Genomic DNA, 13,916 nt, shown 5'->3' on the forward strand with positions numbered 1-13,916 from the left:
TCACAGGTCCTGGAGCTGCCCCTGGTGGGGTGGGACAGAGGCAGCGGGCAGACCCAAAGGCAGCCGCACCCCTGGTGACAGAGAGTGGCCATCCTAATAGCTGGCAGACAGGAACCCGCCAGCAGGACGTACCTGACTTGCCACCAGGTATCACATTATAATTAGTCATTGTAATTGAAGCCGAACGTAATTAATTACAAATTGAAGTGTTCAAGTTTAATTCCATTAAAATTACACCATGAAACTAGGGAATTACAAAGGATTACCGACAAAAAGCAAATAGGGAGGAATAAAAGAAAGCCGGGCTGACTCCATGCATGTCTGGGTCACACCCAACGCTCAAGTAGGGCGGACGGCACCCCACCTGCTTTTAATCAACCTCTGGGGCCCGGCCCGGCCCAGCCCAGCGGCCGTGTGCACGGACCACCTGTGGAAGGGCCAGCACCAGGCACCAGGTGACACAGGCTTGCCGGCCGCTCAGCATCTACCGGGACCTGAAGACCACTCCTTCCTCCAGGCGCTGCTCCCAGCCCCTCCCCCAGCCCCAGTCTCCTCAGCTGATGCCTCTCCCCCAGGCGGCCTGTCCAAATGCCACTCACTCGGCCCATCTCTGCCACGCCACCACGACCCCAGCAGCCTCCCTGGACACGCCAGGCCCCGGGCGCCTCCTCCTCCCTCGGCCACCAGCACTCAGCCTGGCATCTTCTCTCCTGGCCCAGTCCCTCTCCGCCTCTTACTGGACTAGGACGTCCTACCCTCCCAGCTCCATCCCTCACCACCCCTCCCCCTCACACTCTGATCAGCCTGTCCTAAGGAGCTTCTGGAAGAATCCTCCTAAACACAAATCTGAGAGCGGAATTGGCCCTCTCGCATTTAAAAGCAGCATCTCTCAGGGCCCTCAGAACACAGAACTGACTCAGCAGGGCTTTGCACAGAGGCTGTCTGGGCCCAGGCCCTGGGCACGTACTTGCACTCTGTACTGTACTTATTCCTCCTGTGTTTACTTTCTGTCTCCCCTGCTAGATCGTAAGTTCCCTGAGGGCAGGGACGTCCTGCTGCTCTGGTCACTAGAAGGCTGTGCTAGAATAGCGCCTAGCTCACAGGGGAGGTCAGTGCAGCACAATGTCCCAGGCCCATCTTTCCAGGCCCCTGTCCTGCCCTCCGCACACATCAGACACCCCCAGCCCCTAACCTGACGCCTGCGGATGCCCTGTGTGTCCTGCAGTTCTGACCAGCGGGGCCGCGGGCTCATTCCTCTTGGTACCCCAGGGGCTGGAACAGGATCCAGTGCGGACACTGGGCACCACGGAGACCCGCTCAATAAATGAATGAATGAGAGGCCCCAACAGTCTACGAAAAAGAATGAGTCATTCCAAAAACAAACAAAACTGCAAACCACCTCACTCAAACGTGCTGCCTTGTTTCTGAGACCAGCACACCCTTGCGCATATTTTCTTACTAAATGTACAACTTCATTACAAAACAAGCCGCATCATCTCCAAAAAATCAGGCATGCAAAATAATCATCTGAATTCAGAGTAGCCTAAACACTCAGCTTTTCCATGATGACTCCTTGAGGAAAATAAGGCGTGTCATCTGATCAGGCTTTTTATCAAGGGATGGATGTCCACCTGAGGACCCCTGACAGAGCCGGCCTCTTACTGAACACACCCCAGCACCGCCTTCACGTGCAACTGGGAGCAAAACCCTGTGTGGTTGATGCTTTTCGGGTGATAGGAGTGGATGTGAATCCAGTATCACTACAGTGGCTAAAGCAACTAGATTCCCAGGGGCTGAGGGGGGCGGTTTCGTCTTGGCTGCCACGAGGTTAAAGGCGAATATTAGCATCTAACGGCGAATTGCTCCCCAGCACCAGCATCAGGCCAGGTGTGTCAGAGAACAGTCCTGGTGAGAGACTCACACTCCACAGCCCGGTGCTCAGGGCAGAACTGCCCGCTGGACAGTGCCTGGCCTCTCCTGAGCCAGCTCCCTCCCTCCAGCCCAGGCCCCACCATCAGGCCTCTCTCCTGCCTTCCATTTCCCCAGAACCCTTCCCACAAATTTGCTCTGTGCACAGATGGGGCGTTGAGGACAGCAGGTGACACAAGGAGGGTGATGTTCACCCCAATGCTGTTAACTGTACCCCAACTATTAAGATAAAGTTTGCTAACGGGAGTGCTCACTGCCTGGGGAAGGATTGTCTCTCAGATAATTCTCTTTGGAGCTCTACTGCTGGGAGCTGACTCTAAAGTCTCAGGGCAGGGGAGGCTCTAGAAAATGTCTCGGATCCAGCGAGGCCTTGGCCAGAAGGTGTCTGTCCACCGGTCACCCAAGTACCTTCATGTGCACCTCAGAGACTCTATGCAATCCCCAGCTGTTCACATTAAGTGACTCACCCACCCCCATCCTGGGCAGCTTGTGGACAGGGGACCCCTTCTGCTCCCCCTGTCGCCTCATCACGACAACCCCCGCTTCAAGGGAGAGCTCCTCTCAGGGACAGCAGGGGTGGCAGGGAAAGTGTGGACGGGACAGAGGCAGCCCCAGGCATCCACATTTTCCTCGCGGCTTCTCACCTTCCAGCCGGATCCTAGCTCCTCCATGGGACAGTGGTGTGGATGACAGGAAAGAAATCAACAGCCTAAACCATATCCTGCCCAGGGTCAATACTCAGGAAATGAGAGCTGATACCATATATATATATATATATATATATATGTATAGCATAAAAAAAATTTTTTTAAAGCATCTGTCTTGTCACTAGTGGACGTAAAACCAGCTACAATATGAGGAATCCAATGCTTTCCTTCTCTTCTCTGCCTTTTCCTGAAGCATCACTGCAATCCCAGCTCCAGAAATGGGGAAGTTAAGACACAAGGTGGGAGGGGGGGACCCAGATTAATTCTTCAGCCCTCCCCACCGCAAATGATGCCAAACTCTCAAGCACCAACCAAAACGCAAACAAATCCTCCACAGGCTTCAAACCCAGGGTTTCAACCCATCTTGGAGACTTCAACATCAAAACCTCTCCACTGCACTTCACCCCTCCTTTTTCCCAGGGCTCAGCCCCTGAATCCCCGCCAGTCCCCCCCAAACCCACAAAGCCCAACAAAGGAGCATGTCTTCTTCCACTGCCTGGGGGGGCTCCTAGTCCTCCTCCCCGTCCCTCTGGACACCAGGCCCTGCCCCCCTCATCAGCCCCCCAGGCTGGACCCCAGGGACGGTGGCTCCTCTCAGCGCCCCCCCTTGGTGAGGTCCTGGCAGCCCTCACTTCCCCAAATCCATGCAAATGCTGACGCAGCCAGACACTGACGTCACCCCTACAAAAATACCCTAGGTACTTTCTTTGTAAATGAAGAAGCACAGAAAGCACGCAGGCTATGAAGGCCACTGCCGTGAAACGAGCTGCTCGGGAGCCTTTGCCCAGGCCCACGGGACAGCTTCTGGGGGCCGAGCACTCCTGAGATGTTTCTCCAGCGCTGACCCCCAAGCCTTCGTGTTTCTTGCTACTCGCTTTCTCTTGCATTGGTGGAGTCCTGACCGTTGCAGTACCAACTTTCCCCATTCATATGGGGAAGTTTCCTCCCATTCAGGCTGTGAGCAGAGTCAGAGAATAAATCTCTGTCAAAGAATTGTTCTGCCCGATTCTATTTTTAAAAACGTGAATTTTTTGTGTTATGTGCCACAAATACAATTATGTGTATTTTAACCAACGTATATGTCACTTCGCAAAGAAGGAGTTTAATAAATGGGCATAAAAAAAGAAATACCTGTTCTATCAGTGTGTATCTATCAGTAGCTTTCAAAACACAGCCATTTTAATATACCCTGCCTACCTTTCACAATCCTAAGAAGAATTCCGTTTGCTTTCTTAAATTAACTAGCTGAGTGTGTCCCAAATCAGAAATACACAGGACTGCTCGCTAAAAGAAGCCCGCAGTTCTCGTGCAGCAGGACTCACTGGGTGCCGAGAATTGTGGTGGGTGCCACAGCAGGGGGCAGAGTGAACAGCAGGTGCACAGCAACGTAAGGAGCGTGCCTGGGAAGCTAAGTGGGTGCTATGTGGGGTCCATCAGAAACAGCAAAGGAGACAGCCAGAGCTCAGTGACCACCGGCCTCCTCCCAACTGTTCTGCTGGAACACCCTCTCCCATGCGTCCCCAGGTGCACAGAACTCGGCTCAAGCTCTACCGGCCTCTGGGCGCCTTCCCTGCCCACCCCACCCGGATCTGGACGCCCATCCTCTGCAGCCCTCCACCGTTCCGCGCGCATGCTCCGTGACAGCCGCCTCCCAGCCACCCGGCGCACCTCTACCCGTACCAGGCTGCCCGCTCTTCCAGCGGGGAGCCGCGGCTCTCTCACCCTGCATCACAGTGCCTGGCACACAGGGGCTCCCTTGGCGTTGGTTAAAATGAAGAAGAAGTGCATCAACTAGGCTGGAGACTCAGATGTGCAGAGGGAAGAGGAGGAGGAGTTTCCCCAATGGAGCATGGATCTGGGATCCTTCTAAGTGGGGAAAAGGTTTAGGCGGGGTGGAGACAACCGTCAGGAACTCTGCCTCCTAAGGAACGTGGTCGCCATTCTGCGCCAACGTGAGCCACTGTGGGTCTTTAAGGAGAGGAATGACGTGATGAAATCAATGATCTGGAAAGATTCACCTGGCAGCCACATACATAATGGATTGCGACCTGTTTCAGACAGACAATCTTCAAACAAGTAAAGGCTACACTCTCAGCTCTTGCAGTTAGGAAGATTTGGCTCTCACGTACAAGCAGCCTTCAAAACTAACTGCGCGCGCGCACACGCACACGCACAAGATTTATTAAAGTATCAGCGTGTCTTAAAATGACAGCATAATTACATACCAACACAGAGCAACGTAAAACAATCACCACAGACCACCTCTTACTCCTCCTGACAATGACATTCAACCATAACTAGCAATATCCTTCCCCTTCCGATCCCGTATCAATGCTGACAAATAGGGGTGCCAGGGTTGAGGAACCATGGGGGGAAGAGCATGTGTCCCTCCCCCTCCCCCAACCCCCAGGGACGGTCGGCTCCAGGTGACAACTTCCTGCCTGCGTCATGCTGCTCTCCAGGGTAAGTGCTCGCCGGGCCCTGGCCACCTCGCTGGTCCTCTGTGCTTGCCCCTGAGGTCCCTGGCAGACCAGGTCCCCTGGACAGGGCACTTTGGCAGCAGCCTGGGCTTCCTGTCTGGCTCCTGGGTCCCACACATGCCTGTGCAGCAGAAGCATGACTCCAAACCTGACCTGTCTCCTACTTGGCTGAACGGTGTGACAGCACACTGTGTTATGTAAACGAGGAGCTGAGGTACAAGTGAAATGAAGCAATGCCAGTAAACTGAGGTTTCTACACTGGTTGACAAGAACGCTCTGGTTCTCACAGCTTTCTGTTTCAAAAACGTACAACTTACAACACCTCTTCCTGTGTGAACGGGAAGGGAAGGTGGAATTTTATTTGCAGGTCTACGTATTTTAGTTGCAACTTCTACATGGTGATGACCCCAAATCTTTTCCCCTTTAAAAGGTTTGTGCCCTATGGGCAGCTGGGCAGAGTAGAACAACGTGAAACAAAGAATTCACTGTACACACAACTGCATGGGTTCAAGTTCTAGGGCAACTATCCTGGTGAAAAACAGAAAATAAAGGATGTGTTTCACCATTATCTGCCACACCTTTCACAATGAAGCAAAAATGGTGACAGGAGCAACAGAATGTTCTTATTTTCAGGGTAAGGAGGAAAAAAATCTTTTCCAAACCTAATCAAAAAATTGAATGTACAATTCCCTCCAGCAAGAATTTTATTTTTAATTTTCATTTACATAGTATCTTTCTTCCAAGAATCTCAAAATAATGGAGCTCCACAAATACTTAAAAAAAAAAAAAGTTGTCACAACGAAGGAGGGGACAGGCTTGGCAGGGCGGGAGCTCAGAGAGGGCAAGCAGGGTGAGAGCAGGCACTCGGGCCTGGCAGCACCCAGGCTGAGGGCGGCTCCGAAGCGGCCCTTCCTTTGCCAGCAGCTCACGGGCCTTGCTTCTATTTGCATCTTCCGGCTCTTCAAGACAAGGATTTACCTTTGGTGTCACTTACTAGCTTTAAATCAAATTATTTTGATCTAAACAGCAATTTCTCCTCTAAAAATCCAAGGGAAGGTGGCAATAAACCAAAGACCCTTGCAGGTCCAAAATAACAACTGAACCAAGATGCCTAAAATGAGTTCATATTCTTTTTGGCCTTCAAAATATAAAACTATGTTAGAAAATAAAATGTTAACAATTTATTAGGGGAAAAGACCCAGTGTTTAAGAAAGACCGTCTTGCTTTTTGGGGGAAATTGGAAAATTGGAAAGAAGCTTTTGAGCTGGTTGGGTTGTTTTTTTGTTTTTTACAGCTGGGTGGACGGGATCTGAACGTCTTACATTTAGCAAAAAGCTGTCAACACCCAAATAAAATTTTAATGACAGTAAGAATGGCATTCTATTTCTCACAATTTCGCAATGTTCACTGAAGAAAGAGCTAATTTGTCAATTTGTTTTTCCCTTAACCAAACTCAAGACACCTCACAACTATGCATAACTTTCTAAAAAAACGTTAACTGCTTTAACTTATTAGATAAACACAGTCAAAGAGAAAGATGTCTAAGAAAACGGCCCCATGCTGGTATACTCAGGGTAATGCTAAGAAAGCACAAGCTTCAGAGAGAGCTCTGGTAATTTCTTCCGACATTAACTTTATAAATCACAGTCAAAAGCATCCAGGATTTCAACTGTCAGCTGACTGAGTCGGCCACAAGCAAGACTGGGTAGGCCCTGCTGTGGCCTCTTGTGTTTTATAAAAGGTGTGGATCACATAGTTGGTGTTCCCAGCTTCACAAGTGCCTCAAAGAAGGAAGCAGAATCTAGTCAGTTTCATGTGCGCCTCCCACCTATTCTTCCAGGGGCTCTGCGGTGTTGGGTAAATTCTTGGAAGGACTGAACACTCCCGGCCCCGCTCCTTTCCGGTCACCTGTCCCACGGTGTTCCTGAGGATGGGGTGGGGGGAAACCTCTGCGTAAGGATCCTACCAATCATACATTTGAAGAACTTCCCGGGCTGCCCCAGGCCCAGGGCTCTAATAAACACAAAACTTCTGCCGACTGCCAGGGGCCTCCTGCATAAGGAAAGGCCTTCAGATTCAAATAAAGAAACTGACAACATTTATTTTGCGCACTAACATCATCCTATCAGAATTTAATTACAGCAAGAATTAGAATTATTTTTATTAGAGAGTTGTTTACTTTTCAAAGGAAAGGTTCTTGATGGGGTTTGCAACAAATTAGACGTCTTTCAGAAAGAGCTGTTCGCCTTGTGTTTTTTAACTATGTCACATTATGTGAACAGGGTAGCACACAGGCCTCAGTCACAGGTGCATTACCCCAGGTGCTTAGCCCAGGTGCTTCAAAGCGGCTTCAAGCCATGGAACAAATGAAGGCTATGCCACAGGTACCCCCTCAATCCCAGGTAAGTCCCTGCAGGAACACCTCCTGCCCAGCCAAAGACCGTTCTCCTCTACCAGCGTTCTCAGAGGAGAGCTGAAAAGCAGGACTGATTACAGCTCAGCAAATCCAAGACTGTGAGAACTGACAGCTCAACACAAATCAGCACCTCAACACCAACCGAAACTTGGTTCTTAAACATAAAGCAAACCCAAGGCTATTAGCTGGCTTTGAAAAGTAGAATAGGAGAAATGACTGAGATAATTCAGAGGGCCCCACCATGAACATTTTATTGAAATATCCTCCTAACCTGGTTTTTTGTTTGGTTTGGTTTGGTTGCTATTTAAGGTTACATCTCTAAATGTACTTAGGGAAAGTAATTTCTTTCTGAATTTGAAACGTTTATCAGGGTATAAGAAAAGGTACCCAAATGCTCATGTCAACAAATGTTTATTAAATCAGAAATCACAAATTTCTTTGCTATATTAGTTATATGATACAGATATTAAATCGCTCATCTAATTATGCCATTAAAGTTCCCCTTTCACTCCGTGATCCACACATGCACGGTTCTCTTGGGTGTCCAAGCACACACAGGTATCCGGGCCCTAAAACGCCCAGCACAGCTGAACATCCAGGTAAACAGCAGCGGGGCACAGGGAGAGGTCACGGAGCCCCATTTCAAACAGCTTCGACAAAATGAATGGCCGTAAGTAAAAAGTGTCTCTGGGCTTTGCTATAATAAGATTCAAACACAGGATTCCAAGAATTCCACCTGTTTCCAATTAGATACCAGAACTGCTTGAGTGTTTAAACTACATTCACTTGCTACTTATACAAAACAATTCTTCCGGGTTTTCTGAACATTTTAAGTATGTTAAAATAAGATTAAGGGTCTGGTTTAGACAATCAGAGGCAGGGGAATTTCAGCTGAAACCAAAACTATCTCTCTGCAGCCATAATGCAGAGCTTCAGACAAAACAATAGGATGAAATACACGAATTTCTATCTGACAATTGTAAAAATCAGAACTTTCATAGGGAAAGCTACTATATATATATAATGTATGTATAATACATTAGATAATTTTAAATAGGTTTTTAAATAATTTCTAAAAATATATGATCCTGTATATTTAATGTTTATAGTAACTTTTAGTTGGCATTTATGTTAGTCCATCACATATACCTGTCTTTTTAATCTGTGACACTTACATGAGGCCAAACGTGTGACCTGAAAAAAACGGAAGCACAGGTGGGAATCTGGCCTAGCTCTGCAGGATTTTTCACACGATGAATTTCTCTTTTTAAAAATGTACCACTTTTCCTCTAACAAATTTGTCCTTCCTTCCTTTCACTGCGGATGTTCCTTGTGCTTTTATAAATGAGCTGAAAGGCACATGGATTTTCTACTTGGAGCCCTGTTTTCTCTCCTAAGACACAGAATGTGAGCACAGCCTCAGGAGCAGTTTAGACTGCTGACTGCTCCAGGTAGACTCGGAGTGGAGGGTCTCAAAGCACAGCCTGGTGCTTCTGCACAGGGACACGCCCCCCTCCACACCACCTTCCCCCACCCCCCGCGGCCCCACGTGAACCCTAGTGGGTTCGTTTGAATTGCATACAACAGGGCAGAGAACTTCTTCAACAGCCACTAAAGGTCTTGGGCTCCATCAACTCACCAGACAGTATTTTTAATTTTAAGGTTAGCTCAGTGGATTAGGAGAGTCATTCCTCAGGGGACCAGCAATCTGTCCGTTTCATGTCACTAACTACTGGCAGGAGATGGGTGAAATTGGGGAAGCAGGAGAAGAGGGCCTCTATGGACCCAACTGCCTCAGGAGGTGCTGCGTAACTCAACCCCTTCACTGACTTACACCTTTAAAAAAAAAAAAAAAAAAAGGCAAAACAAACCCCCCCAAAAAACCCTACACATAGTTTTGTATAGAAGAAAAAAAAAAAAAGAAAAAAAAAACCTTAATCAACTGATAATGACCCCCTTCCCACACTCAATCTCAAAGACAATGATATTAAGAGAACCAAGAAAACAAAGACAGCAGCTGTGTGGAACCCCTCCATTTGTTTACTCATTATTTTATAAAGGTCCTAGATGAGATACATATTTTAATCAAAATAATATACTTCCTAGAGGGAAGAGTTCTGGAGGGCTGGGAACATACACACTTCCTTAACAGGAGAAAAATAAAAGCAACCAGAAAATGGACTTGCAGCAAAAATGAAATTGTTTTCTTATTTTGAAAAAGAGGAAAACATTTAAAGGTTACTTTTGCAGAGGTTCCTTAAAGGGAAAGACTAGTCACCACGTAGGAATAATGAACGCCCTAAAGGGAAGCCAGGCACTGGCAAAAAGCTACCCTAACATACAGAGTTACATGAGCTCGTTTTAGAAAGTGTCCTCTTTCCGAACGTGTATTTAAAAGGCAAATTTATACAATAGTGGTTTTCTTATTAAAAAAAAAAAAAGAATCCTGGTTTTTACAAGTCTGGGATAGGATAAAAACTTGTCCAACTAGTCTTAACAAGGCCAGAGCACTGAAATTCCCATACCAACAAGACTTTGGGACTAAAAAGGAAACAAAATAGAGCTCAGTCTTCAGAAACTCTCTTCCTGGGCACTCACTGCACAGCCCAAGGCAGCTTCAAGTCAGACCAAGCAGAGGGGCCAGAGCTCAGCCTGGGCTCCCCGCATTGTTGCCGGGGGCACAATTGCCTCAACTCACCTGGACCCTCCGAGACCCAGCCTCTTTACCCTCAGGTAGCAATACCACAACCCTCGCTGGGCTCTGCAGGCAACTCGATCTCGGTGTAAGGGGTTCTGGAAAGATGAGAAGAGTCTGAAACTAATGAATTCTCTCTTCTCAAACTGCAGTCCCACTGGCTCACTTACTGTCTGTGGGAATAGAGCTGACGCTAAACTAGATATCAATTCAAAAGGCCTCTTCAAGGCCCAGAGAAAGAACTACTTTAGCCTTCTCCTGGAACTTGGGTGTTCCACAGGCAGCTGAAGGTTTTCAAACAGGCGATGAAGCGGCAATAGGAAATCATCGAAGGCCAAATCCTTATCTATCACCAAAAGCCAATGGCTGCTCAGTAACAAGAAACGATGCTCAAAGAATTTTTAAAATTCAAGATCAACATCGGAAAGTGCATTCACGTGAACTGACAGGGAAACTTTTCAGTAAAGTTACACAGTTAACCATGCTACACTGAAGAAGTAGCTAATCACTAAAGGGGGGGGGGGGCGTGGGGGGCCGGGGTCAAAGAGTTCATATAATAACTCCCTAGAAACCAAATCCACCTCCCAGGCAGTTTTGCCAAGATGCTTAAAGAAAAAACCGCATTGGTGTTAAGCTAGAATGTCACATTTAGGAAGACAAGAAAAAAAAAATTAAGGTTTGTCTCCTAAAACTCCACAACGGGTTTTACAGTAAGCTCAGGAATTAAATTATGGTAAAAGGGAGCTATTTTTACTAAAACAGGGTAGACCAATTTATCAAAAATGCCATTCAGCTGTGTTCATTACATTCGGGAATCTAATTTACACAATAGACACTTTGGAGTAATCTATTTTAGTCAATAAACACGAACTCCTTTAAGTTTTAATCTTATCGGAAATACATATTTCACATAGTCTTCTTGCTAGTTAAGTGAGAAATCTGAAAAAATTTCATAACGACTATGAGTCTGCTTTACCACTCTTACGTAGGCAAGAGCAGAAAACAAGCACACACAATTAAAGTTGTCAGACTCCGTTTATATACATTTTAATCCAATCCGCTTCATTTCATACAAGCCCGCATCTGGAGTTCATTTGCTTTCCTCCTAAAAGTACTGTAGGTTACTATCACCAGTCCTCCGGGTTAGGAAAGTTCGGCCAAGTTTACCTTCAAGCACACCTTAGAGTTGGGAGCAACAGCCGTCCCCCAGGGACGCCGAGGGCCCACCCCCCCCGCCCCGGAGCGCCAGGCCGCCCAGGGTCCCTCTTAGCCGCAGACAACCCCCCCCCCAACCCCACCGCCAGGGCTCGCGGAGCTTCTGGCCCACACGCCGCTCACCTTCAACTTGGCTCCGGCTACGCACAACATCCACCTGGCAGAGTCCCGGGGCCGTCCAGGCGCCGCGAGCGCGGAGCTGGCAGGTCCCGGGCGGACCCCGAGGGCGCGCCGCTCCCCTGGGTGGGGGTTGGCAGGCAGGAACGCGCCCCCTGGGCACGGCTGCGGCTCGGGCGCCGGATGTGGAGCCCCAGCACGATGCCCCCTCGGCGCCCGGGGCTCGGCGCGTGGACCACGGCCCGGCACACCACAGTCCAGCGAGGCCCCCGGGGCTTTGCTTTCGAGAACCCGATCGGAGTAGGCATTTCGAAGAGGACCCGCCGCGCGGTCCATTGCCCCCCGCGGACCCTGCTGGGAGGACAGGGCCTCGGAGGAGAGGGTCAGAGAGGAGCGGGGGGTGGGGTGTTTACTGGGGTCCGCGGGAGGCCCTGGGCGCGGGGAGAGGACCGCCCGGACAGGCGCCGGGGAGCAAGCACCCCCGGCCCGGACAGACCGCGCGCCCAGGCGCAGAGCCGGGCCTGCGTTCGGGGAAAGTTGCAGTCCTCCTCCGGCGCCCGTACCCGCGCCCCCGGGACACCCGACACCCGGGCTCCGCGTGCGCGGCGCCCGCCGCCCCCAGCAAGTTTCCCCAAGCGCCCCTACCGGGGTCCCCGGCCGCGGAGGGGCCGGTTCCGCGCCGCTCCTGTAGGCACACAAAAGAGCGGGGCGGCTGCGGGGTCTGCGGGTGGCCCCCGGGCACCCGCCCGGACGTAAACAAACCCCGGGGTCCGCGCTGGGCGCCCCAAGCCTGGCGGGGGAGCGGCGGCGCGATCCCCGCCCGCTGACAGCTGGGGGCCGCGGCGGGGCCCGGGCCGGCCGGGGAGCGCGGACGCCCGCCCGGCCACCCGCCCGCCTGGCCGGAGCCGGGCCGCGCCGACGCCGCCGCCGCCGCCGCCGCCGCCGGTGGCCGCTCTGACCCTCCCCCGAGCCGGCGGCACCACAGCGCCACCAGCCCCAGCTCCGCCGCGCCGGCGGCAGTGGCGGCGGCGGCTCCTCCTGGAGAGGCAGGCGCTTCACCCCCACAGCAACTCCCCACAAACTTTCCCCGGGAATACGGCGGGCCGGGGGCGCGGGGCGCGCGGCCGGGCGCCGCCGCCGGGCCGGAGCCCCCTCCCGGCGCAGCGCCCGCCGCCGCCGCCCGCCGCCCGCTCCCCGCTCGCGCGCGCACCCCGCGGACCGCCGGGGCCGCCCCCTCCCCGGTCCCGCGGCGGCGGCGGCGGCGGTGGCGGCGGCGGCGCAGGGCCGGGGGGGCGCCCGGGGTGGGGGCCGACACCGGGGGCAGCGGTGGCGGCGGCGGCTCCCGGCGCCATCTTGGGCTGATCGATGAATTGAACAAAGAGGATCAATTTCTGATCAAGCGAGTTATCAATGGGGGCCGGGGAGCGAGAAGGACTTATCCCCGACTCGGCCCCGCTTTCCCCGGCACCCCCCTCCTCCCCTCCGCCGCGGCCCCCCGGCGGCCGGGCAGCCCGGGGCCCCGGGGGAGGCCGCGACCGCCCGCAGCCCCCACCCCCGGGCGAGAGGCCGAGCGAGGAGAAGCCTGACCTGCAGCTGCTGTAAATCAAAGCGCTTCCAATATTGAAACATCGATCCCACATTGGCCGCCATCTTGAGACATATTGAGACGGAGTGAGAGGCTGATAGAGAGGGGGCTGGAGTTCAGGAGCCGCCAGGAGGCAGCAGGCGGGCGGCGCCAAAACCCGGCCTGGAGCCGGCCGCCGCCGCCGCCACGGAGGACGCGGACTCCTCCTCACGGCGCCGCCGCAGCCATGGCGAGCCCGAGCCGGAGCCGGAGTCGGAGCCCGAGGGCGCGGCGGCGGCCGCCGGGCCTCGCGTGCGCGGCCCCTGCCCCCTCCCCCCCGTGCCCGCCGCCAGGCCCGCGACCCCCGCCCCTCCCGAGCCCCCGGCCCCTGCGGGCGGCGGCCGCCTCCCCGGCCCCGAGGGGGCGCTGGAGGGCGACGGGAGGGGCGCCCCGGGCCCCCGCAGGAGGCCCCGGGCCCGGCTCACCTGGGGCGGTTTTCGAGCGCCGGGGGGTCGCGGTCTCGGGCGGCGACGCAGCGCAGCCCCTTCTGGGCCCTCTGTTGGGAGCGGACGCCCGTTTGGGGAGGGCACCGGCCCCGCGCTGCTTTCACTCGCCCTCCGGCAGGGCGCCGAGCGCGCGGAGCCGCCGCGACCACCTGCCCGAGCCCCGACCCCGCGTGGACCCGGCCCACGGCTGCGGCGCTTGTGCGAGGCGCTCTGGCGGTCGGCTGCCGCACACCGTCTCCCTGCGACCCAGCCGGATTCAGAGACCGAGCCAGCCACGAACGGCGTTT

General features: G+C 52.9%; 1 protein-coding gene across 6 annotated transcripts in view; it reads right to left on the reverse strand.

The window, feature by feature from the left end:
- The window catches only part of CUX1 (cut like homeobox 1), a 373,348-nt gene extending 359,925 nt beyond the window's left edge, over positions 1 to 13,423 (reverse strand). For 2 of the 6 annotated variants that reach the window (XM_036824614.1, XM_036824613.1), the window contains exon 1: positions 11,566 to 12,365. In XM_036824614.1, the coding sequence (XP_036680509.1) occupies positions 11,566 to 11,895 (330 nt within the window). In that variant the 5' untranslated portion in view covers positions 11,896 to 12,365. Of the gene's footprint in view, positions 1 to 11,565; positions 12,366 to 13,146 lie in introns of those variants that run through there. The other 4 variants (XM_036824618.1, XM_036824617.1, XM_036824616.1 and 1 more) reach the window with 4 other exon arrangements.
- Positions 13,424 to 13,916: the final 493 nt, after the last annotated feature.

The sequence above is a fragment of the Balaenoptera musculus genome, chromosome 15, assembly GCF_009873245.2.
Source record: "Balaenoptera musculus isolate JJ_BM4_2016_0621 chromosome 15, mBalMus1.pri.v3, whole genome shotgun sequence".
Taxonomy (NCBI): Eukaryota; Metazoa; Chordata; class Mammalia; order Artiodactyla; family Balaenopteridae; genus Balaenoptera; species Balaenoptera musculus.